The sequence below is a fragment of the Neolamprologus brichardi genome, chromosome 3, assembly GCF_056152115.1.
Source record: "Neolamprologus brichardi isolate AB-2024 chromosome 3, ASM5615211v1, whole genome shotgun sequence".
NCBI classification, from domain to species: Eukaryota; Metazoa; Chordata; class Actinopteri; order Cichliformes; family Cichlidae; genus Neolamprologus; species Neolamprologus brichardi.
The window spans coordinates 22,114,556-22,139,947 of record NC_142106.1 but is presented as its reverse complement, the minus strand read 5'-3'; the positions used below and the strand labels follow the sequence as shown (position 1 = coordinate 22,139,947).

The following is a 25,392-nucleotide window of genomic DNA, read 5'->3' as shown; positions in this document are numbered from 1 at the left end:
ATATCCACAGGGGGAGTTTCCTGTTACATAGAGCAGGAGGAGAATGGGAGGAGTGAGGAGGAGGAGGAGGGAAAAGTGGGTGGAGAGGAGAGCAGGAATGTCCGAGCTGAGGCATTGTGTTCAGTTATCGCACAACCACAAAAAGCAAGAGAGTGAGAGAAAGGAGGGAGGAGGGAGGGAAGAGTGACTGCTGGGAAGTTGAAGCTTTCTCAAAAGGAGGTGTGACTCAGGCGTCGACGGGTGAACAGAAGCTCTTCCATGTGTGGATAGAAACTGCTCAACTGATTTATTACAGCAGGATTTTTACTTGAAAACAGACTGGAGACCTTAACTTATTAAAAGTCTGATTGACAAAGTGGAAGCCTGACCTGCACATGTACAGATCAACTGACTGGATCTCAGACTGGTGTGAAGCTTGGATGCCTTGTTTACCGATTTAAAGCCAAAGCAGCGGATCTCAAATCTGGTTGGATTTGATCATTGTTAACAAAAAAGAAGACTTACTGAAAGGACTAATTAACCTATGTGACATTCGATTGGTTAAATGTACTTGACTGTTGGAAATTCATGGTGATCAACTGAATGGTTGCCTGCTTTGACACATTACTGGCATCCTGATCAACTGAGGTCCATCTGATTGGTTAATTGATAATTAAAGAAGCGCTGCTGGAGCCATATTTGCATCGGGATGAGCGGAGCAGGGGACGTGGTGTGTGAAGGGTGGCTGAGAAAGTCACCCCCAGAGAAAAAACTGAGGCGCTATGTGAGTATTTTATTTGAATTTGAAACATTTTGAAAAAATGAAACATACAAAAAACTGTGCATATGTTCTATATATATATATATATATGACTCATCTTTGTGATGTCCAGTGTAGATATATGAAGTATCCTAAAGCTGTACAAAGATTTTTAATCAGGAGTACAACTGCAGAAGTATTACCAACTGTTCATGGAGGTTTGTCTCTGTAGCATTTAATTAAGTTTAAAGATTCGTCTCAGTTTCATCAGTGTTTACACAGTGAGTCATTACCTACAGTTACACACTCTTGATTATAAAACAATAAAAAACATCCATCCTAACACAGCTGTCAACTAGACAGGAAGCAACACTGTAATGCTACTTGACTTTATAGTACCACATTATAAAATACAGAGAATATTATTTGAAATTCTACAAAACTGTCTATGGTTTACACCATCCTTCACATTAAGACAGCTGAGATAGGCTCCATCACCACCATGACCGTGAACTGGATTTGCAGTTGAGAAAATAAACGAATGGATGAATTTTTATTTCTAAAAAATGAGAATTCACACATTATTTATTTGACCCCATTCAGAATACAGCTAATACACAAGCTAAATCTAGAGGAAAAAGAAAAACAGCTTGACTGTATGCTATATTTTTAGCACAGCTACAATATTTTTTACTACAGTTAGCATATTAGCGTTTAAGCTAGCTGTCAGTAAACATGCAGACTTTTAATTACAGCTAGCACAGCAGTCAATATCCTTAAAGTGAAATCTGTAGCTGTCTTGTATTTGTATTATATTGTAAGTCAATTTATTTTTGAGTCCTTTCTCTATGAATTTATGTAAAATGCATACATTGTTACATGAATAAACCCAATAATGTTCATCATTAATCCCATTATCTTTGAAAAAACAAAAACAAAGATGTGACACAGATAAATACCAGCCACTGGTATTAATAAAGCTTATTTAAAACAGATAAAACTCAGTCAACAAGGCTGGTCCGTAGCTGATATATTAGTCCTACAAACTGACTGTTATACAACTTGTCATTAGAAACATAACTAACTTAAAGATGAGCTGCAATGTAACTTGTAATCTGATAAACATGTAAAATGAACAAAGTGTACAGTTCCAGCTGCTGTCAAAAGGAACAACTGTTTCCAGTTACATGTAAGCCACAAAAATGTTATTTAGCATTTTTCAAATCCCAAACCTGACAACGTGGCACTGTGCCGGTAATGAATACCAGAGACTTGGACCAGTTTTGTTTTTTCCTGTATTCTCCTTCACTATGTGGAATAAGTGGAAGGATGGACTCATGAATTCATGCAAGTCGGTGTGTCCAGTTGCACCACTGGCTGCTTTATTCCAGTAAAGAAGCAGCTTAGGCAGTTAGGATCACATGCATGCACCACATATTTGGCATGCCTTACCCGTGAGTTGAGCTAATCTCATCTCTCCGTTCCATATTTTCCCTTGATGTTTTATTCTTTCCATTTCTAAAAAAAATGTTTGGTGTGCCTCTCTCTGTGTTTCTCTTTCATTCTTGTGCTCTCTCTTCCTCTCCTATTATCACATGCTTTCCTTTCCTCCTGCCCCCACTCTCTCTCTCTCTGTCTTTGTGTGTGTGCACGGAAAGTGAAGGATAAAAAAAATAGGTCAGAAGAAAAAGTGATAGGAAGTGAAGCTGCCTTCAATACCAGAATCTGCTCAGGGAAAGCTGAACAATTTCCAGATTTGAACCAGCAACTTTTTACGTGAGAACACGGGCCCTCTGAAGAAATAGCTGAAACAGAGCATCACTAAAAGGCCGGCGAAAAGCACAGAGAAACTGTGCCAGCACTAATTAGGCAGACTTCAATTTAATTCTTCTTAGCTGACATCGGTAGACCCATCGCAGCAGGGAACGTTTTTTAGGAGGGAACAATCAGTTTTCATAGAAAGTGGAGTGCTGGAGTTGCACTTTCTTACTGCTTGTTTAAAATGAAGGAGACCGTGCAAATCTATTGGAATCAAAGAAGAAGAGCTGGAGGAAAAGGGAAAAGAAGACAAGAGACGAAGACGCAGAGAGGCGAGACGGCAAGAAAAAGAAAGTTGCTCCAAACAGACAGACCATTGTTGAGTCTGTGTATATATTCAGTCATGATGGTATATACAATGAAATGTGTGCATAGAAGCGCTGCATGGCCAGCTGTGCCTCTAATATCAACACACTCACACTTAAGCACACAAACACACACACTCCCCTATAATGGCAGAAGCAGACAGTTTGTGTGTGTGTGTTCATGTATAGTGGGTAAAGTTCATGGAGTGTACTTCGTCACACACTCCCTGCTCTGTTGAAAGCTGTGTGTGCGTTATGTAATAAACCAATTACACTCAGCTATGCCTGGTTGGAAGATGAGGGCCTTCCTGAAGATTTAGAAGATTTGAAAACACACGAACACACACACACATGTACACACGCGCGCACACACACACACACACACATACACACACACACACACACATACACACATACAAACAAACACACACTGTGGAAGCAAACCAGGGATAATGATGAGGTAAATTTTGAAACCTTGAGTACAATAACACGTGTTTTACACATACACACACACACACACACACACAGAAGGTCAAACAAAGTTGAAGAAGGAGTTGGCTCTGCAGAGGCCCTCTCTTGGATATATATCACAGTGTGGATACCTCCAAAAGTCCTGCTCTCCATCAGAGCAATGGTGCTCTACAGACAAGTTCAAAACCTAGCCTTGAAAAGGTTTGAATGAAGAGCTCTGATTTCATGCGTCCCAGCACCACAGATGCTCAAACACCACTCAGCAGCACCCACAGAGTTGAACGTTACTTAGCCACAGCCTGTAAAGTATGTAGCATTTATGGCACTCGGTAGGATAATGGGATACAATGATCTATCTAAATTGCTGGTGTGAATGGCTCTTATATTTGACATTTATTCCACTCCATTATGCGGTTGCATCCGATTAATGCACAGCTGGATGCTACAAGATCAGTCAGCCATGGTGCACCTGAAATGTTACATTTCACCTCGAGAGCCCTAGAGTTATTCATGAGTTCAGTTTTCCAAGTTGAAAAACTCTTAACCTTAAACTTAAATGAAATACAGCAAAGCCACATAAAAAAGCTAATTCTGTTTCACTCTAATCTGGGTCATATACCTAACATTTGTTCAGTGTATGAAACTTTAGGCTTTAAATGGGCAAAGGAGCAACTGTTTTATTTGGAAGCAGATCTGAATCAATGTGTTTACAGCTGTGAGATGGGGCGTTGACCTTAGCTGAGGACATGCTCTCCTGGGGAAATTCTAATTTCTTTCTTTTCTCCTTGTTGGTTCTGCTATTAATATTGAGATCTGGGAATGACATGGGCAGTGATGGGAATAACGGCCTTTCAAGTAACGGTGTTACCAACGGCGTCACTTTTTTCAGTAACGAGTAATCTAACTAATTACTATTTCTATCGTTACAACGCCGTTGCCGTTACTGACAAGAAAATGTGGTACGGTCTCGTTACTATTTGTCAACAAACAGACGGTTGAAGCTGTGTTCAGCTTACCGCATCTTATATTAGTTGCATGGAAGTAGCTGTAAGTAATCTGGACGCTACAGCTTTAAGCAGCTGCGTGCGCTCCCGCGGACGGCAATCACTTTCTGGCTGACGATTTCTTTTTGGCATAAGAAGTGTAGCTAGGGGGGCAAAACAATCGCATGACTTCTGCTGTTTGGCTGAGGAAGAATAAAGTAGTCGTGGTAAGCCAATCACATGACCACTTTAAGATGACAAAGCAACAAGGTGATATATATACCAGTTTTTAAATTGTGTTGATAGTCACGATCAACAATATATACACAGTGTTTTTTCATCACGTTTACTGTCTGAGGACAGTGCTAGCAAGCGCTCTCTGCTTATGACCAAAACGAAAAACAGCCCTTTTGTGTTGGTGGAAAAATGTACCATGTAGACCAATCAAAAATGATATAGCAACATGACATTTGGTTGTTTAGGAAGAGGGGGAAGTTTTAGGAGTGACGGTGAGAGAGAGAGAGAGAGAGAGAAAGAAAGACAGCAGAAAAAGAGACAGAGCGAGTCTTGAGATGTTGAGAGATTTGTGACGTTTAGTGTGTTTGCAGTGTGTAGTTAATGTGTTGTCTTGTGTAGTTAGTGTGTAGTGTTATGGATAGTTTTATGTTGTGTGTCAGAACAATGAGACGACTGCTGTCTCCAGGTAGAAACAGGAGCGATACACCTGCTGCTGTCAGACCTGCAGGTATCAGGCTGTGATGTTTTCCTTTATAGTGGACAGAAATTATTTTTTTTGTGGAGTGGCACAAATAATTTGTGTGGCATCTTATTGAATGAAGAACAGCTGATTGTTCTGTAAATAGTTTGAAATGGTTATTTAGAAAATCAAGGTAAAAGGTAAATGGATGCAAATAAATATGTGGTTTGCAAAACTTGTGCATATGATTTTAAAATTGACAATTTATATTTACTTTGAAAGTTATGAAATATGATTCATTAAACATGTTTGTGGTTGTTACAGTATAAAATATCACTTTTTCTACTCTGATTTTATGTTTTTAGATCAGTTGTGTTAATACAGTATGTCAAAATAAAAACATAACTGTAAATTCAGACACATGAGGTTGTGCTGAAAAGGATGATACCAAACAAGGCAAAGTAAATAGTTTTTAAAGGTGAAATGTGGAGGGAAAATCAAAAGTAGTTTAAAATGGCCAATTATACCCTGGACCCCAGAGGGGTAAACATTTTTTTAAAGTAACTTAACAGTTACTTTTCAAGTAATTAATTACTTTTAGAATCTTGTAACTCAGTTACTCTTTTTAAGAATGAATTACTTTTTCAAAGTAACTTGCCCAACACTGGACATGGGTGACACTAAAAAACAAAGCCAGTGAGTGACGAAAAGGACCACACTGAAATACAGTTAAGGCATATTTATCTGGATTAGAAAGCAAACGTAAACAGGAAAATTACCACCAATTATCTCTTGTAATGTTTTCCTTTGCAATCTAAGCTTTAACTTCTTCCCAGCGTGACACTCCAAACACCATCTGAGGAAATTCTGAACAACTATTAGAATGAAGTTGCTATTGGTCAAAGTCATTGATCCATCCTGGTAACTACTGTTTCACTTCCATAGCACAAAATAATCTTATTTCATCATATCTTGAAATGAACTGTTTACCCACAAACATCAAATTCAAATACTTTCAGAAACAATTTGTCTAAATCTGCCAGTCAAAAGAAACTTGAAGCTAACTAACATTGCATCATAGAAAGGGACAGTGCATGGAAGCGGGGCCACCAGTGTTTACATCCTGTTACACGAATCATAAGCCAGGACCTCTATTAGTGGGTTGTAGATGTGCACTTCCTTCTGTACAGTCATACAGTTAAAAGGTGCAGTTCAGGAGAAAGAAAACAGTTCCTTCATGAAACTGTTCTCTAAAAGTTTTTTAAAATATATTTTTGAGGAACTGGGTCTGATTTGTGGTAAGAAGTGCTACTGCTGATGTTTTACATGTAATTTAGTTCTATTATATTTAAAAGAAAGCAGACATCTCCAAAATTTGGCAAATGACACCAAGCTAGATAGATTTTAAAAAAGGACGCAAACTTGATTCCATTTAAAGTCTCTAAAATCTATGAAGGAAACTGAGGAGCCTAGCTTCTTAGCCATATTCATTTACAGCCATGTTCAAAACATTATTCATCTAATTTTTGTTTACGTTGAAATAAAGCATTTTAGAATAATTTAGTCAGGTTTTTTTTCAGTTTCTCATAAATGAAACTGTCTGCAAGTGACTGCAAACAAACTGACAGTGTTTTAAAGTGTTGTGTTTGCAGTTATGAGAGCTCAGCACTAAAAGGAATGAGAAGATTAGGGATTACAGATGAGAAGATGAGGAACTGAACAGCAGGAATATTGTTATTCAGGTCTGGTGTTAATTTTGGCTTGGAGACAGGATGGAGGAAGTGTTATTTTAGATCCATTGTGCCCTTTTCCTGCTGAGGTCAAAGGTCAAAGAAAGAAACCAAATGAAAGGAGAGGAGGAAAGAAGCTGTTAAAGGAAAAGAGGTTATCTTTATTACTTTAGTTGGATATAAGGCCGCTGCATGGGAGCTGTGGGTGATAGAGAGGAAATGCACAGTACACAGTGGACATAGGCAACAAACACAGATCAAAGGTAATGCTATAAATGTTTCAGAATAAATGTTGTCCATAGAGGTTACACTTGGGATCTTAAATATAGGAACAAAAGTATAAACTGGCCCAAAGTATATCAGTAATTGTTTGCTAGTGTGTGTAATCTGTTCTGACCACTGTCTTGGTGATGATAGCAAAGTAGAAGTACAGTTCCAAATAAATAAAATATGTGTGGAAATGTATAATCGGTTGCCACTACGAGGACGATGAATGGACTGTCCAAATTGTGAAATCAGCAAATGTGGAAAGTAATCTATGTGAGTGAAGAACAGATGTTTCAGACTGCTCTAAATGTTGGTCTTAGACATGTTACTTTCCTACCGTTGGCCTTAGTATAGTAGCCTTAGCGTAGTAGCATGCATACCTAATATGGTCATCTTAGCCACACAGCTGGGACTGTGAGCAAAAAGCCCCACCCACCGCCATTCAAGATTTTTTTTTCTTCTGATCAGCAGCCAATCTGAAGAAAGTTGGCTTAAAGAGGAAGGGATAAATAAGAATTGTTTTGAGCTTGGAACCATGTAAACCTACTCTAGAGTACAATAATAAGAAATAATAATTTAGAAATGAGCACGATAGATTTCCTTTTATTAAGAAGAAAAAAATCTCATATTTGTAAAACCTTACAAAGACATGGAGACAGTCTTATCTCTTGTACTGTGAAACAGAAGAAAGCAAAATGAATGATGCCCTAGACCTGTCACTGCATGGCAGGGATGATGTGGGGTAAATCAAAGTTCATCTGACCCAATGGATGGAAGAAAAAAGAGGGTGTTTGTAGGCATACACAAGTACAAGGATATACTAGCGCAATAAGTAGAAATGCATGTTGACAAACAACCTGCTGACTTTTCCAACCTTCAAAAAAGGACCATTACTACGGGACAGCAAATTGTCAGTGAGTCAAGGCAATAATACCAAAGGAAAACTTTTATTCATTTCTGTGATGTCAGTTGAAAAAACCCAAAGCAAAATTAAAAAAGAAAACAGTATTTCACAAACTGGAATAAGAATAGTATTTTTGATACTTTGGTATCTGATTATTGAGAGTCACATCTTTAAAATAAAACAAAACACCAAACACACTTTTTGGACACTGAAAAAAATTCATGAATATGAAGACAATAATGAAGTGAGTTTTTTCTTCTAATTAAGATATTGTTTTAAATAAAAAACCTAAAGAAATACAATAACGTGGTAGGCAAAATAAGTTATGAACTTGTATAACAAAACCATAGACTGTACATCAAAAATAAATGGGTTTTCTAACAAGACTTCAAAAGTGCTCAGGACCACCTGACAAAATTGAAGGCCAATGATGATCATAATTTACAAGCCTAACATCTTTTTTTTTTATTTTTTCAGAATCACATGAAACTAATCATCAAGTGTTTATTAAGTGTCGTAAATCACAGTATTTCATTATAATTATATTATTAAATATATTAATTATTTTAAATTAAAACAAACAAACACTTTTGTACAATGTTGAACTAAATCGGGTTTGCATGTAAGGTTGTAAAAAAAGTACTTATTGCATAATAACAAGATTAAAATTTGAACCTTTTTATCCCTTTAAAACTAGTGTGTTGCTTAATCCGGTTGCTCCATCATGACTTATTCTAGTAATAGCCTGTGTTACCAGGCACTTAAAAAGGATTTTGTAGGCCATGCTGGTGAGTGATCCAGTCCGCTGCAGCTTGTTCCTGTTACTTTAATTAGAAAGAATCAAAAAGTATTTTCATACTAGTTCTGCCATGTTGCTGCTTTTATCTCCCCAGCACCCAGCAGATCATCAAACAGATCGAGGGAGACAGTCAATAAACACATGCTCATACTGCCATCTCCCACCGGCATTTCCTGTTCAGCTATTTCCTTTTCCCGTCTGGGTTTGAAGAAAAAAAGGGTGAAATGTGTTTTGCCATTCATTACTGTGCGCTTTGATCAAACAAGCACACAAACACATAAACTCGCCCGCTGAGGCTCAGGCCCGAGGAGTCCATTTTATTTTGTTGAGAAATAGTTCATGAGGATCAGAAAGGATGGATTTAGCTTGTCGGACCAACACAAAAACATACACACACACATACTGTATATTCAGCCTTGTAAACAGAAGCATAAAACTTGTTCCTGTGTTTTAAATGGCATTTGTTCAACCTATGTAAGAAAAATCTCAGGTTTCTTTAAACTGAAAACCTGAGCTCTGAATGTGAAACTCTGCATGCACGTGTCCCTGTACTGTTATGAAATTTTAATCCTTATTTATGCTCTGCTTCACACCTTTAAAAAAATATCATGACTTCTCTTTCACACTCTGCCTACACACTAATGGCACAAACACACACGCACTGGTTGTGAGTCATGTCTGAAGTATGAGATGCCTTCCTGTGGATCATTTGTTGGAGATAGACCCTACCTGTAAGGCCCAACACCTGATGCCAAACGACCGGAGACAAGTGTCAAACATTTAGCAGTTCAGTGGACGTAGGCGTGCGTTAACATTCAAATTCACTGAAGTGTAAAACTTAGGACATGGAGGAAGACAACAGTATTGCGTTTAATGAGTTTTTGTAACGGAAGAAGGACAGAAAAAAAAACAAAACTTCATATAATCAATAACTCACTCAGGAAGAAGACTGAAGTTCAAAGTCCAAAGTAAAAGTCTCAAAAAGATCTCAGCAGTTGGCACACAGGGGTTGAGTGCTTGCATCTTGTCCTGAGATTATTTTTACACATAAAAACTTTTTTTTAGTAATAAATCTTTTACTCTCTCTAGGCCTGGAAGAGGCGCTGGTTTGTGCTGCGAAGCGGTCGACTGAGCGGAGAGCCGGACGTTCTGCAATACTACAAGAACCCGCATTCCCGTCGGCCAATCAGGAACATCAATCTGAATCTGTGCGAACAGGTGAGATGACAGATATATTACTGTCTCACCTAATGTTGGATTTACATCTTTAAACATTTTTCTTTTTGTAAATATGATCTTATTTGCAAAATAAAGAGAGAGTGTGGCAACACAGATTTTGGTAATGAAATCAGTTCCTGAATTTTCTTCATGAGAAAAGAGAAAGTAACTCTTATTTCAACTTTGACTGATCTTCTTTTCAAGTTTCTTTCTTTGAGCAGTGCAAGACTTGTAGCACAGAACTACTAATTATTAGCACCGAATCACACACTGTGAGTGTCGCAACACTAACATTGGTTTGGTAATAATAATAAAAAGATTGTGTTGGCATGGCCACACATGTCTTGTTTGCAGCATAAAATGCGATTTATTTAAGGTGGTTTCTGCTGAATGACCTTCCTTTGACACATCGGAACATTGCAGTAAAGTCGAACTTTGACAGTCTGTCCACAGGGGACGAATTCTTGGCGCACAACCTTGGGATTGTCAGAAAATCGATCATTGTTTCTGACCTGGTGCAATCAATTCAGGTCTGGGAATTGGGGATACTTTGATTAAAAATTGCTGTTGGGCCAGTGATCATTAGCTTCACGGTTGAATTACTTTGACACGGACTGTGATATTTTCTTTCTGGGAAAGTTTGAAATGACAAATCCGCATGCCTGAGTGTCTTCTAAGATGCAATCCAAACATGCATGTGTGTGGGGACTCGGCGGCCCACAGGGGAAGGTTGACCAAATTTAAATTAAGATTTTTCACTTTTTGAGAGACACGGGGAACTTTATGATCACATCTCATAATTTATTTATTTTTCTTTCAGATTCTTTTTGCTTGTTAAATGCCAATTGAATGTGTGTATATTATGTACATAGATACTCAACTATGTAAACACTTACACCTAATAAATCCTAAGGGTTGCTTGATTGTTTGACAGTAACAAGTCTGCTCCATTTCTGCCTCTCAGGTGGATGCTGGCCTTTCTTTCACAAAAAAGGAGCTAGAGAGCAGCTTTGTTTTTGACCTCAGGACAGAAGAGAGGATCTGGTACTTGGTGGCTGAGTCTGAAGAGGACATGAATCGCTGGGTGACATCCATCTGCCTGCTCTGTGGCTTCAACCCTACTGATGATGGTATGCTAGATATCCAATTATTAGACAAGTGAAAAATGCTCCATGTACTTGTCTTGTTTTGCATTTGAAGTGGATGTTTGCCTGCGTGGGCTGTGGTTGAGTCAGTGTGAAAAGTAGGAGGAGGAGAGAACATGCATAAAGAAAAGTAGACAAGTATGCCTTCACAATTGTGGCTGCCATTGACTCAGACCTGTACAGCAATACATTTAAACAATATAAATATTATGATATTGTTATGTATAGCAGCTTTCCCTTGTACATTTGAACTTTGTGTTCACATGTTTATACAGTGGGGCAAAAAAGTATTTAGTCAGCCACCGATTGTGCAAGTTCCCCCACTTAAAATGATGACAGAGGTCAGTAATTTGCACCAGAGGTACACTTCAACTGTGAGAGACAGAATGTGAAAAAAAAATCCATGAATTCACATGGTAGGATTTGTAAAGAATTTATTCGTAAATCAGGGTGGAAAATAAGTATTTGGTCAATAACAAAAATACAACTCAATACTTTGTAACATAACCTTTGTTGGCAATAACAGAGGTCAAACGTTTACTATAGGTCTTTACCAGGTTTGCACACACAGTAGCTGGTATTTTGGCCCATTCCTCCATGCAGATCTTCTCAAGAGCAGTGATGTTTTGGGGCTGTCGCCAAGCAACATGGACTTTCAACTCCCGCCACAGATTTTCTATGGGGTTGAGGTCTGGAGACTGGCTAGGCCACTCCAGGACTTTCAAATGCTTCTTACGGAGCCACTCCTTTGTTGCCTGGGCGGTGTGTTTTGGATCATTGTCATGTTGGAAGACCCAGCCTCGTTTCATCTTCAAAGTTCTCACTGATGGAAGGAGGTTTTGGCTCAAAATCTCACGATACTTGGCCCCATTCATTCTGTCCTTAACACGGATCAGTCGTCCTGTCCCCTTGGCAGAAAAACAGCCCCATAGCATGATGTTTCCACCCCCATGCTTCACAGTAGGTATGGTGTTCTTGGGATGCAACTCAGTATTCTTCTTCCTCCAAACACGACGAGTTGAGTTTATACCAAAAAGTTCTACTTTGGTTTCATCTGACAACATGACATTCTCCCAATCCTCTGCTGTATCATCCATGTGCTCTCTGGCAAACTTCAGACGGGCCTGGACATGCACTGGCTTCAGCAGCGGAACACGTGTGGCACTGTGGGATTTGATTCCCTGCCGTTGTAGTGTGTTACTGATGGTGACCTTTGTTACTTTGGTCCCAGCTCTCTGCAGGTCATTCACCAGGTCCCCCCGTGTGGTTCTGGGATCTTTGCTCACCGTTCTCATGATCATTTTGACCCCACGGGATGAGATCTTGCGTGGAGCCCCAGATCGAGGGAGATTATCAGTGGTCTTGTATGTCTTCCATTTTCTGATGATTGCTCCCACAGTTGATTTTTTCACACCAAGCTGCTTGCCTATTGTAGATTCACTCTTCCCAGTCTGGTGCAGGTCTACAATTCTTTTCCTGGTGTCCTTCGAAAGCTCTTTGGTCTTGGCCATGGCGGAGTTTGGAGTCTGACTGGTTGAGGCTGTGGACAGGTGTCTTTTATACAGATGATGAGGTCAAACAGGTGCCATTCATACAGGTAACGAGTGGGGGACAGAAAAGCTTCTTACAGAAGACGTTACAGGTCTGTGAGAGCCAGGGATTTTCCTTGTTTGAGGTGACCAAATACTTATTTTCCACCCTGATTTACGAATAAATTCTTTACAAATCCTACCATGTGAATTCATGGATTTTTTTTTCACATTCTGTCTCTCACAGTTGAAGTGTACCTCTGGTGCAAATTACTGACCTCTGTCATCATTTTAAGTGGGGGAACTTGCACAATCGGTGGCTGACTAAATACTTTTTTGCCCCACTGTAGATGTTATTAGTAGATGGATGTTTTATCAGAGGTTTCATATTCTGAATTTGATATAACAAATATAAATTGGATTTTTTGATATAAATTTGATATGATACAATGCAACAAATCAGTTATTTTTTTCCATATGTTGACTGTAAAATCAATGGTTTCTTTGTAATTAACATAGATCTCTTTAGGATTAAAGTTATAGAAAAAAAATGTAAAAGAGCTTCTCTAAATTCACACATAAAGTAAGTCACCGCTTTACTAAACATCTATTGTAATGCAATCAAACACAGTAATGCCAATATAGTTTTTGCATCATCAATACTGCACCACACTCCAGTTTATTAAGGTTTCCCAATGTTTTGTTCAGATAATCAACAAAATGTATGTTAATATATAACATATAAATAATGAATATATTGGTAACATTTCAATAAAATGCACTTCAGTACAACAGGAAGAATAACAAACTGCTGGTAAAATATGCATTAAAAGTATTGAAGTGGCGTGCCTAATAAACTGACATGACAAATACTGGCTGAGCTTTGGGACCTTTGAACAGATTGTCTATAGGGTTTTTAATTTCTGAATTAGCTGATTTATTTTCTTTCATTGTACAGTCCCAGAAAGACCTCTTGTCTCCTCCTCCACCTCTGCAACATCTATGACCCCAGTCAGTCACACCACCACCATCTCTACGATGACAGGGTTAGTCCCACCACCATATGACCCGGTGAGTGTGCGGCACATGGAGCCTGACCGGAATTCAGAGGAGGATTACCTGTGGTTATCACAATGCCAGAGTCACATCAGGTAAATAAATGAACACAAAGATACAATAAGACAAAAAAAAGCCTAATCATTAATGTCTTAAAGCTCATTTTCCCAGCTTAGTCTTAGACCAAACATTTTTTTCTATGAGGTTCAGGCTTAATCCATGCCTGCCAAACTCTACATCTCAATTAAGATAGATTAGTTACAATAGGTTACGGCCAGATTTTTTTTCACCTAAGTCTAAATGATTTCCAACTACTTAGTAAAGGTTATCTGGTGAATTTGTCTGTAAACAATTTAATTCTCTTTTAAGGATAGTTTTAAAATATCGTAGGAAGATATTTTTCTGAAGATTTAACTTTAATTAAATAAGCAAACATGTCATAGATGGAACATCTCCAACATGTAGTGGATGGAAAAACCGAGATACAGAACACTTGAAACAAACCTGATGGATATTGTATATAGATTATATTGTATGTATACAATTACAATATTGTTAGGGTTTTCTAACTAGACATCGCGAATGTATGAGGGGACATGATTGTGCAATTGAGGGCCATTGCTCACAAAATGACTTGTCAATAGCTGAGTAAAAAATTCCCAGCTTCATCATCCTTTTCTACTTTAGTGCATTAGGACCATAATCTACAAGTTAATCTTCCATTCACTATCACTTGAAACTCACAATCGAGACACTAAACTCATTAGGAAACTGAAGGTCATAGATTAAGGCCTTATGGCCATTTTCCCAAAGATTTCTATGCACCCAGATGTCTTTTTGCATTATTTAAGTTATTTAACTTTGAAGGTATACTCAGACTTCCTAATGTGTTAATAAATCCTGTTGTTAGCAATATCATTTAAGGTAACAGAGCAGCAAATTAGATTAGATTAGATAAAACTTTATTCATCCCTCGGGTGGGTTCCTCTGGGAAATTTGTTACAAATTAACTTAAAGTTAATTATTAAGTTAAAGTTAATTAACAAATTAACTTTAGACGTCTTCTGAAGCCTTTAGAGTTTCGCTAAAATTTTAACCTCATAGAAAGATTTGCGGTTTCTGTAAAAACTGAGTTAAAATGCCAAAATGAGTCCAGAATCTATACTTAAACTCTAAAAAAATTAATAAAAACACAATGATAGAAAACAGAATTATAAACGACAGCCTGTCAGATCTGCAAGCTTTGTTTACTATATCTAGTTAGTTTAAGTTTTAGTCATATTATTGCTCAAAACAAAATCCTAAAAATGCAAAAAACTTTTCCACTCTGACTCCAGTTCAGACTAAAGAGAACCAGCTGAAGATAAATCAGCTAAACTACCAGAGTTACAGGTTCAGACGTGTTGACTCTAAGAAAGGGGATTTGAGATTTATCTTGGATCACACCCATGGAAAAGGTTGACTTCATGAAACTTCATGGGAGCGTTCCTCAGAACAGCACAATAAAACCTATTTTCCTCCTCAGTTGGAAAATGTTTGCTCTTTCCAGACACGTTTAGTTGTTGAGGTTTGAACCCAAAGCTTTGAGTGGACTATGATGGGAAAATTCAACAATAATTTTAATGCAAAGAAGACCTTTCTATTTTATTTGTCTTTATTTTTGACCAAAATAAACAGATAAACTATACAACTTCATAAGGAAAAAAAAGAAAAAAACAAACTCTTTTTATTTAAGTCTTTTTGTTGATATCTCTCTCTTTCTTTTTGTAGGGCTCCTTTAGGGTCATCCACATCTCTTGAAACTGACTACAATGACAACCTCTACCCGCCTCCCTCTGCAACCTCCTCCTCTTCTTCTTCTTCTTCCTCTCCTTCCCTCCTCCCCAGCAGCCTTCCAAATCCATCCTACTCCTCTTCCTCCTCTTCTTCTGGCTTTAGAGTGGTCCCTTGGACAGTCACTGCAATGTCGAGCCCTCTCAGCCAGTCTTTAGATGCCAGCACAACTCCTGACTCCCAGAATCGAGCTGGCAGACCCCGCTGTCACCCCTCTCCGCATCCCAGAAAGCACTCCCTGGATTTTCACCTTCGTCCAGTAGCAATACCCCTCAGTGATAACGTGCACTCCAATGTGCATCCAAGCACACACTCATCCACCACTAGTGGTTACCAGATCCCACGTCCAGTATGCACTTCACAACCGCCGCCCCCTCGCCGCCCATCTTCTACCCCTAGTGTGGACTCCCTAACCCAAGCAGAGCTTCATGCCTCCACCCCAACTCCTCCTCCGCGCCCACCAAAACCTCCTGGCATTGCAGCCCAAGGAGAAAGCTCAAAGCTTGCCACACTCCCCCGAACTGCCTCAGAGCCAGAGAGGAGGGATGAGAGTGTGGATGGAGGAGGACATTTGCCAAGGAGCAACACCGTCACTACACCAGGATGCATGCATACAAGTAAGGAGACAATACTGTCCTGACATTGATAATTCAAACAAATAATCCTTCAGATTTCAATGCCAAAACCAACATTTCATTCATTTGATTTTTTCTTTATTTTTCACACATTCAACAAATCAGATTTAGGAAGTTCTTTAAGATGCCAGCATTTGAGATGCCAGTTGATGCATTTTATTTCCTCTTGATTAACATCAATACACACACCTGAATATGAATAAGCATAATGTGCAAATAACAGACAAGAAGATGTTTCTGTCTGTCTGCAATCTGAGTCCCACTGAGCTGTCAGTTTGAGCTGGCATTGATTACACATGGGTACCTAGACTTTGTAGAGAGCCAAAGACAGACAAAATGAACCTGGTAGTTTTCATGCAAACATTTCTTTTCTTCAGTCTTATACGGTGACCAGCAGAAGTCTTGATCTAGTTATCTCTTATCTGGTATCCACATGTTCGGGCTATAACAATAGCTCTAAAAATGTGATTGTTGTCAAAACAAGTCGACCTTCTGGTTGGTGTCTTCCATGCTGCATTTGGATTCAACCAGGCTTGCTGTTTTCAACATTTTATAGTCCTTGTGCTAAGCCAATCTATAAGTTCTGTAGAACTTCAGTTAAATCAGTGCCAGTGTAAGGCATTGGCATTGGGGGCGATCGTGGCTCAAGAGTTGGGAGTTCGCCTTGTAATCGGAAGGTTGCCGGTTTGAGCCCCGGCTCGGACAGTCTCGGTCGTTGTGTCCTTGGGCAAGACACTTCACCCGTTGCCTACTGGTGGTGGTCAGAGGGCCCGGTGGCGCCAGTGTCCGGCAGCCTCGCCTCTGTCAGTGCGCCCCAGGGTGGCTGTGGCTACAATGTAGCTTGCCATCACCAGTGTGTGAATGTGTGTGTGAATGGGTGGATGACTGGATATGTAAAGCGCTTTGGGGTCCTTTGGGACTAGTAAAGCGCTATATAAATACAGGCCATTTACCATTTACCATTGATTTAGCTGCCAAAATGCTTTACCGTGTGTACCATGTTTAGTGGATATTAATCAGTTCTATGTAACTTAGGCTGCAATTTAAAGCAGGGTAGGTTTTACACAGCAGGTTCATTAAGGTTTTATTGCTGCTGCAGGAAACTTGTGACGTAAAAGAGACTTTATGAATCTGGCGACTGACAGCGTTGGATGGTAATTCTCAGTTGGTTCTTCAGATCATTTTGTTTTAATTGCCATTATGCAAACTTGTTATGATCCAGGTTTCATTATGTTTTATTGTAGCTGACTTTTAAAACTAAACAGTTTTAAAATGTGTTGCTCTAAACAAAGCTACTGTGATGTCACTTCTGGATTTGCTGGCTCTTACTTTGAAGACTTTTGGTGTTTTGAAACCTGATATGCGGAGTGAGATGTAGATATGACTGAAACCCTACGGAAGACTGCACGTTTGTGATCTCATGCTTTTTTCGTTCATCAGTTGAACATAAATTTAATGCTGTATTCAGAGAGATAGAGATGGACCTCCCTTAATTCAACAAACAAGTCAGGCTGTTTTACCACTAATTGCCCTGCTAGTTATTAAAAATAATGCACATCACTGGATTCATTTTTCAAACCAGAAGACAATGTTCTTGTTCTTCATGAATTTTATTTAGTTAGTTTGTCATTAATTTAATCACCAAAGTGTCAGATTCAGAGTAATAATCCCACAAAAGGTGCAAACTAATGCAAACTGGTTCACATGATAACACCTTCTGGTATCAGCTGTGCCTACTTAGTAATATTCAGAGACAAGTTCATGCACATTAATGTTGTACTCAGTTCAATGCTAAATCTTTTTAGGAGGCTGCAATCACTGTTTGCCATCAGATTTTTAAACCTCGTACCTGAGGGAGATTATGCAGAGCTAAGAAGCTTTGTTGTGCAGAGCTAGCAGTTCTGAGGGATTATATCGTTACAGCTGAAACTATTTGTGCATGATTGCTCCATAATTTGATTCATTAATCAAACGTGAACTTTGCCCAACAACAACACAAGGAGATTTCTTTTCTTTTCTTTTTTTTATCCACATTTCTCTTTCCAGTTCTATGAAGTTTCCATCATAAAGAAACAGCTGCTTTCAAGTATATCTAAGATAGATTCATGCAAGCTTAGACTTGTTATTTCATGCATGTGGTTGTCCCACCTTCTTAGATTACCCGCCATGCGTATTCAGTTTCACATTTGGTCAAACCCACTGTACAAATACTGTTTGTGTAAATGCGTGTCAGCAGAAGTCTACGATCTGCAAAGGTATACAAGTAGTTGGCAGTTTACTGGAAGAGCTTTGCCATTGGAAAGAAAATCACTTTCACATCTGTAGACAAAAAAACAAACAAAAAAAAAAAACAGCAAGAAACAAATAAATAGAAACAAGTTTGTCTGTTATCATTGAACAGAGGATTGAGCTACTCATGGATTTTGTCTCAATACTTTCTGTTTCAGGTAGCGACTCTTTTTACATCCCTCGGTCTTTGTCTGACAGAGCAAGCATGTTTGATTTCAGTGAGAGCTTCAACAGCTATTTTGTAAGTTGAAACCTCCAAAATAAAACAAATGTTAACTTTGAACTCTGTTTTATCACAGATTTATAATTTTACAATGAAAATCACTTGCATTCTTGATCCGTTCTTTCTCAGTTTAACAAAGGCATGGTCCCTCTGGGTAGTGTCTGTTCTGAAGATGATGATGTGGATGAAAACTACGTTCCCATGAGCGCTGCCACCTCTGAGCCACCGGTTGCACCCAGGTCTGTAAGAATTACGACACGTAAAATAAAGATTTCTTTCTTAAAACCAGCCTCTCAAATTGTCATCTGCACGATGAAGCTGTTTTAGCTCTTGTCTCTTTAAGATCCCACGTCGTGAAATCCCACTTTCTTCTTATAGGCAGCCCCTTACTTTGTAGTACTCAAGTGGATGAATTGGCCAAATCTGGCACATTTACATAGTTCATGAGCCCTTAGTAGACTATCAATCAAAGACGCACAGACACACAAACAACTTAATGTGAAAAAAAATACTTGTATGACAATATTTCAAAAAAATCTTTGTATTGTGTTGAAGAGTTATCAAATGAAGATGAACACAGTTCAAGGTGCAAGGAGTTGATGTAACCTTTATTTAACAAAGCAAGTCATAAAGACCGCTTTGTTAAATAGCAGTCTTTATTAACAAATAAAAGCCTCCCAAGCAAACACACACCTGAAAAAAACACACACCTGCTGATAAAACACTAACCCCTGGTGGTGGCTTGACATCAGTCAAAATTTTCAGAGAGTTGTTACAAAAGACACTTTTAATCTTTGGACTAAAACACAAGTTAACATTACCTCACATGTAAGGAACTACTTATAATTATTAGTAACTACTTCCCTCATATGTGCTGTACCAATGTACTAGTAATGTGACGTGACAATAAATTTGATTGATTTGATAAACCTAATGACAGCCAATGCTGTGAGGAAAAGAACATCTGGGACATTTGAAATCCTCTGAAGGGAATTTACAATTCAGTAACGTTAATTTCTGATTAATTTTATTCTTCTTCCAGAGTGCCTCCACCCTCAGACCCCTCTGCCCAGCTCCAAGAAGGCAACTACGTCCCTATGACCCCTCTGACATCTTCATTTCCTACACACCCCACCACTGTCATGACTGACATGGCATCTCTCGGGAGGCAGGTGCCTCCCCCTGCGCACATGGGTTTCCGTAACTCCGCCCTGACTCCCCTTGCTCCTCTCACTCCGCCGCTCAGGAGAAATACCATGAACACTTCTGCTGGAGGCGAACAAGAAGCCGTGCCCCCTCCAATCCACCGCAACCTGAAACCACAACGGAGAGGTTAGCGGAAACTTAGTGGGAAATTAAGTTTTGTGTTAAATTTAGTATCATTCTACTGTGAGAGCTGGAAGCTGTAACTTGATGTAAAAAAAAAGGAAAAAAGAAAGAAAAACTCCTTACGTTGAATTAAATAATGTTCCCTTTAAAATATTTTGTATTTTCAAGCATTTTAGTGATTTATAAAATTCACCTAAATAACCACAAGCATATTTCTAAGGAACTGAATTAGAGTTTAAAAACCAGATTCAGTCTGTTCATAGTAAGCATTAATGTAGCATTAGCTGAGTTGCTGTTGCATCACTCTCTGGTAAATGCCATCTGTTTTGCGGTGTTGCGTGTCTCTGCAGGGGTTTGTGCCAATCAGCCGGTGGACAGAAATGAGAGCCAAACTCCTGAGGAGCTGACAAATAAAACAAGAGGTACAAACTATAACGCACATTTACATCAACACTTAGTTTTCTCTTGATATTTAAGACAATATTAAAATGATATGGCTGAATAATAATGAAAACAAATAGAAAAATCAAAATTTTGCCAAATATTTAAAATTCTAGATATAAAATATTTGTTAATCATCAAAAAGTAAACATTTCGCATAATCAGCGAATAGTCCAGCAGAGATGGAAGACGTAAAAGAAGCTTTAAAAAATGATTCAAAGTGTACAAGTGTAATCACACCAGCAGAAGCTGATGCATCCACTGAAGCAAGTAAATGCAGTAAAACATCTGAACCTTAGAAGCCATGAAAAACAGTGGTGAAAGGGGCTTTCCATCAGAGCTTCTTGTAAGTACTTCCCACTTCATGATTCCTCTTTTTGCTTTTACTCAGCTTGTCTTGTTCTGTAAAATCACATTTTGTTGTTTGTGCAGACAACTGAGTTTTTTCTTTTAAATTGTGGTTTGAAGACAATACACCCACTTATAAAATGAAACAGTTTTCAAACTTCGACCCTAAACTTTCTGTTCCTGAAACACTTGGCTGTTTCTCCTCTGTGGTGACTCTTTCTCCACCCCCCCTCCTCTATATCTGTCATTTCTTTTTGTTTTAATTATTCACCTGCTCCCACTTTGCTCAACAGGCCTGCACTACAAGAGCACGACAGCCACACACACAGCGACACGAACCAGCTGCTGCTTACAGAAATGTTCACATTAAATTTTAAAATCTTCACAGTCAGGAAACTGTTTCTGGACACGCAAGGAAAAATCCCCCACCTGATTTTACTTCCTATAAAAACTTTATTCTGTTTTTAATTACATTAATAAATATTAAAAGCCAACATTAAAAGTATTACAAGGATGCTTTGGCACCATTTACAGTTTTTAGTTGTTTTCAAAGAGTGGTTTGTCCAGATAAAAGCAAAATTTCTGTCAACTTCATATATGTGACTGCTGGCTGGGTCACACATTAGATGGCAATCTGTCTTTGTTTTTTTTTTCTCAGCCTGCAGGTCTGCGTCAGCCTGCTTTCAGTCCGTCAATACAGCAATAAAACAATGAAGTACACGTTTTCACTCAAATCACCCAAATTCAACAGCTGAACTGAAAAAAGGGGTTTGAAATGACTCAGCATCTGAGGAAGACTATGAATATATTTAGAAAATCAGACCTCAGGTCTTACTTTTTTATGTTAAACTGTGAAATTTTTCAAACTCAAGGCTTAAAGCAAACAATGCAATGCTCTTTTTTGTTTTTGTTTTTTTACTGCTGACTTAACCGCTCTAATCACAGATATAAAGGAAGGACAAATGGAAATCCAGTTTTCTTGTTCTCATATCCTGAAAACAAGCAGCCCCTCTTTGAACTAAACCTTACATTATTTCAAACTGTAATAAGTAAAGCCGCCCTTTCTTCCCCATCTTTTGTCACCCAGTAAAACCAGCTCCTCTGGACATCTCTTCAGTGCAGCAGGACTGGCAGGAAGTCCCCCCTCCAGTGCGCTCGCCTGTAACACGGACCTTCACCCGTGGGTATGTTTGTTTGCGTGACATGATCACTTTCACTGCAAGGTCAACAGAAAACTACAGAACACAAATTTACTGCCTGGAACACTTTCAGAGTAAGAGAGAGGAAGGATGTGTTAATAGCTGAGCAGCAATTTACTGCCACCCTGTGGTGCATAAGGGTTACTACAAGGACTTTTAGATCATCTTACAACAGCAAGATGTCGTAATTTAAGTTAATAAAAGAAGAATGGAGTAGAATCAGTAGATATGAATAGTAATTAACAGTAAGTAGTTACTCTGTAATAAAAACTACAAAGTAAAAGTTTTCTTTACTCAGCTATCAATAGAATAAATATTGATTGATTTGTCTGACCAACAATCTATATGTCAGCAAAATTGAGATGAAGTTTTGCTTTAAAAGCAAAAACTACCTAATCTTAAATCATCATGTAAGATTAATTTTATATTTATGTGTTTGTGTGACAGACCCTCCAGTCGTCGGACGGTCACGCCGAGCTCTGCTCACAGCTCTTCACCGTCCTCTGATTCCGATGACCCAGATGACAACTATGTTGCAATGATGACCTCTAGCCTCAGTTTCAGCGCCGGCGAGCAGGTAAAACACACATCTCCCCTGTTTTGTTCCATTTTTTCACAATGTTCCAACTATTCTTGCTTTCTTTCTCCCCATTTATTCTTCTTCATCTTTTATTCTTATTATTTTTTGAAAACATTTGGCTCATGTTTTGTTATTTGGGGCTTTGTTTCCCTTCTTTCTTTGAAATATATTCTAATACCTGGTTGTGAGTACCTTCCATCTCTCTATCATGTCTTAACATTTTTTTCTTTCTTCTAGATTTCATAACTCCTTTACTAAACTCTCTACGTTACCGTTTACAGTCTCTGAGACTTATGATGCACCGGGCTTCAGAGGGCGGAGTCAGCAGCCCTGTGTTACGACGAGCCAGAGATGACAAGCAGGTGGAGTACCTGGACCTTGACCTCCACACTGGGCAATCAACACCAAGCAGACAGGTAAACCATATCTCGCTGTTTCACTCTGTCATTCCACACGAGTCATAACATTCAATTAAATGTGCTTTTATTTCTTTTACTGTTATACTATATAGCATATGCATTATTTAATTAATAATTTGTCATCAGATATAAATAATACATTTTGACTGTGATCATTTTGTCTGACCACCAGAGGGCACCAATGGATTACTTTCTTTTTTCCCAGTAAATAATTAAAAAAAAAACCCAAAAAACCCAAACTCCCAAAAATCATATAAATCTTTCTCAATGTGTGTCTGTGCAACCAGAAACGCTGCACTGGAGAAGGTTTAGCCGGGGGCAGTGAGCACGCTGGAGACAGCGAGGATCAAGCACGAGGCCAGCGTACACGTGTGGACTATGCAGTGGTGGACCCCAAAAGGACCAAGGCCCTGAGGAGCACGCGAGAAGCACGGCATGCCGGGAGAATGTCTACGGAGAAGAATAAATTATGAAAAACGCACAAGCACACACTAAAACAGTGTCACAGTTCAAAACATGCTTGTTATCCAGGAAAATAATAAACATAACTGCAATCCATAGGTGGATAAAGTGACTGATGGACTGTTATAATCTTAGAATCATTACGTTAATATCAAGTATCTACTTAGGAAAGTATTTACATCCTCAGACTTTTTGGCAGATCTGTTAAAATGTGCTTGGGGCATGCAGGAACCATCTACAGCCCAGTATATCAGCTGATATACATCCCACTGGTAAATATCGTATAGGGCTTATATTTAAGTTTCAGCACAGCTAGAAGCCACTTTGTAAACACAGCTCCTCCTTTTTATGCTCTGTCATAGATAATTAATATATCATCTGTGGTGATAGATACCCATTCTGATTTCTACTTTGGGTCACTGCTGATAGAAGTGATTTAAATTAAATTAAAGTGGCCCTTTCAGTGGGGATGAATAGTAAACTATGGGTTAATGCATTTTAATACATATTTATGGCATCAGGATGATGTACATCATGTTGAACTTTCAAAATGTTACCACAATCTGGCTTTCTAAAGTGTTTTTAATACATTTGGACAATAAAAGAAGCAGATTATATCTGAGGATTAAGAGTGGGGGGGAAGCTTTCTGAGTAAAAGTGCGTCTTAGGTAAAATGTTTGCCCACGCATAGCGTACATTTCTTCTTCAGGGCCATAAAGAATATATTAAAGACATTTTGACTAAAGGAGGGCATTAAATTAGACACATTTTGCTCTTTTTTTCTCTTTGATATGTTTTTCTTTTTGTAGCATCAGATGCACACTACCCATCAGGCTTTAAATACACAACAGATTACTCTGGATTTTTTTTTTTTTTTTTAACAAAGGTATGTTATTGATGTGAATGCCTTGATTGGCAGGTCTTGCAGTTAGTCATACAAAGCGGTTGTCATTAAAACATGAATATCAGATAGTTTAACTAAGTTATTATATAAAATGTACAGTAGTTTATAGTAACAGTTCCTTTTTTATTTCCTCTCCACACTACAAAACCACACTACCACATTTTATAGTTATTTTATATAAAATGAAAATCTTTCCTTGGTTATTAAAACCTTCAAATTTCCAGAAATCAAAGTCACATTTGCAGAAATAAAGGACATGACCCTGTTCTCTAAGATGACTTTCAGTGACATCGTAGAAACCCTTAGAAAAGGCAAATATTCTTTGAATTTTAGAGTTTAAATCACCAGCAGGCATTTGAAGATAAAAAAAAAATCTAAAAATAGAAATGTATGTTAAGCAACACAATGTCATATTAATGTTCGCACATATGCGCGGATGATCTGTCAAAGGATGGTAATGATTCGACACAAAACTGCCACTTTCAAAACCACAGGTTGACTTGTCAGAGTTTTTGGAAAGCCCGTTTTTACTGAATGAATAACTCCACACTTTGAATAGAAGGCAGGGCAATGTGGAAATGCAGTCTTACTCAGATCCTACATAAGCAAAAAAGAATATAACAGCTGCTTCTCTAGAGCACTGTAACTTCATCATCTACGTCTATTCAAAACAGGTCACAGCATTACTTATTTCTCCAGGGTAGTTTTTGCTGCACCGTAATAAAAGTAAGGTTTTAGTTTTGATTTAAATCTACTGAGAAAAACAGTTTGACTTGTTTTGTGCTGTGATATTTTTTTAAGCCAAAAATCTCTGGTGACTTTAATTTTGTATGTCTATGTTAAGTTTCCCTAACAACATGATTAGTTAGATTTGCTCCTCTGAGGAAGTGATAAACGTGGTGGGAAGTTTGTGTTCTCCTTGTGACTAACACGCAGTTATTGTCCAGTGTATTCATCATTGCGATGTGAAGCCTTCTGTCAGATCCTGTCTGTCCAGATGATGGATATAATCTGTTAATGCTGAATTATGTGATCGTAGTAAGAATGGAATAAACACTATACATCACTA

At 38.4% G+C, this 25,392-nt stretch overlaps 1 protein-coding gene across 1 annotated transcript; it reads left to right on the top strand.

Moving 5' to 3' along the window:
• The first annotated feature begins 226 nt into the window (after positions 1–226).
• Positions 227–25,392, top strand: LOC102799066 (GRB2-associated-binding protein 1-like). Its single transcript, XM_006803431.3, has 13 exons — positions 227–763; positions 9,803–9,931; positions 10,896–11,061; positions 13,564–13,756; positions 15,432–16,111; positions 18,577–18,659; positions 18,771–18,880; positions 19,684–19,973; positions 20,321–20,392; positions 21,847–21,943; positions 22,406–22,535; positions 22,820–22,954; positions 23,245–25,392. Exons 1-13 carry the CDS (start codon positions 689–691, stop codon positions 23,428–23,430), a joined length of 2,346 nt encoding a protein of 781 aa, XP_006803494.1. The 5' UTR covers positions 227–688; the 3' UTR covers positions 23,431–25,392.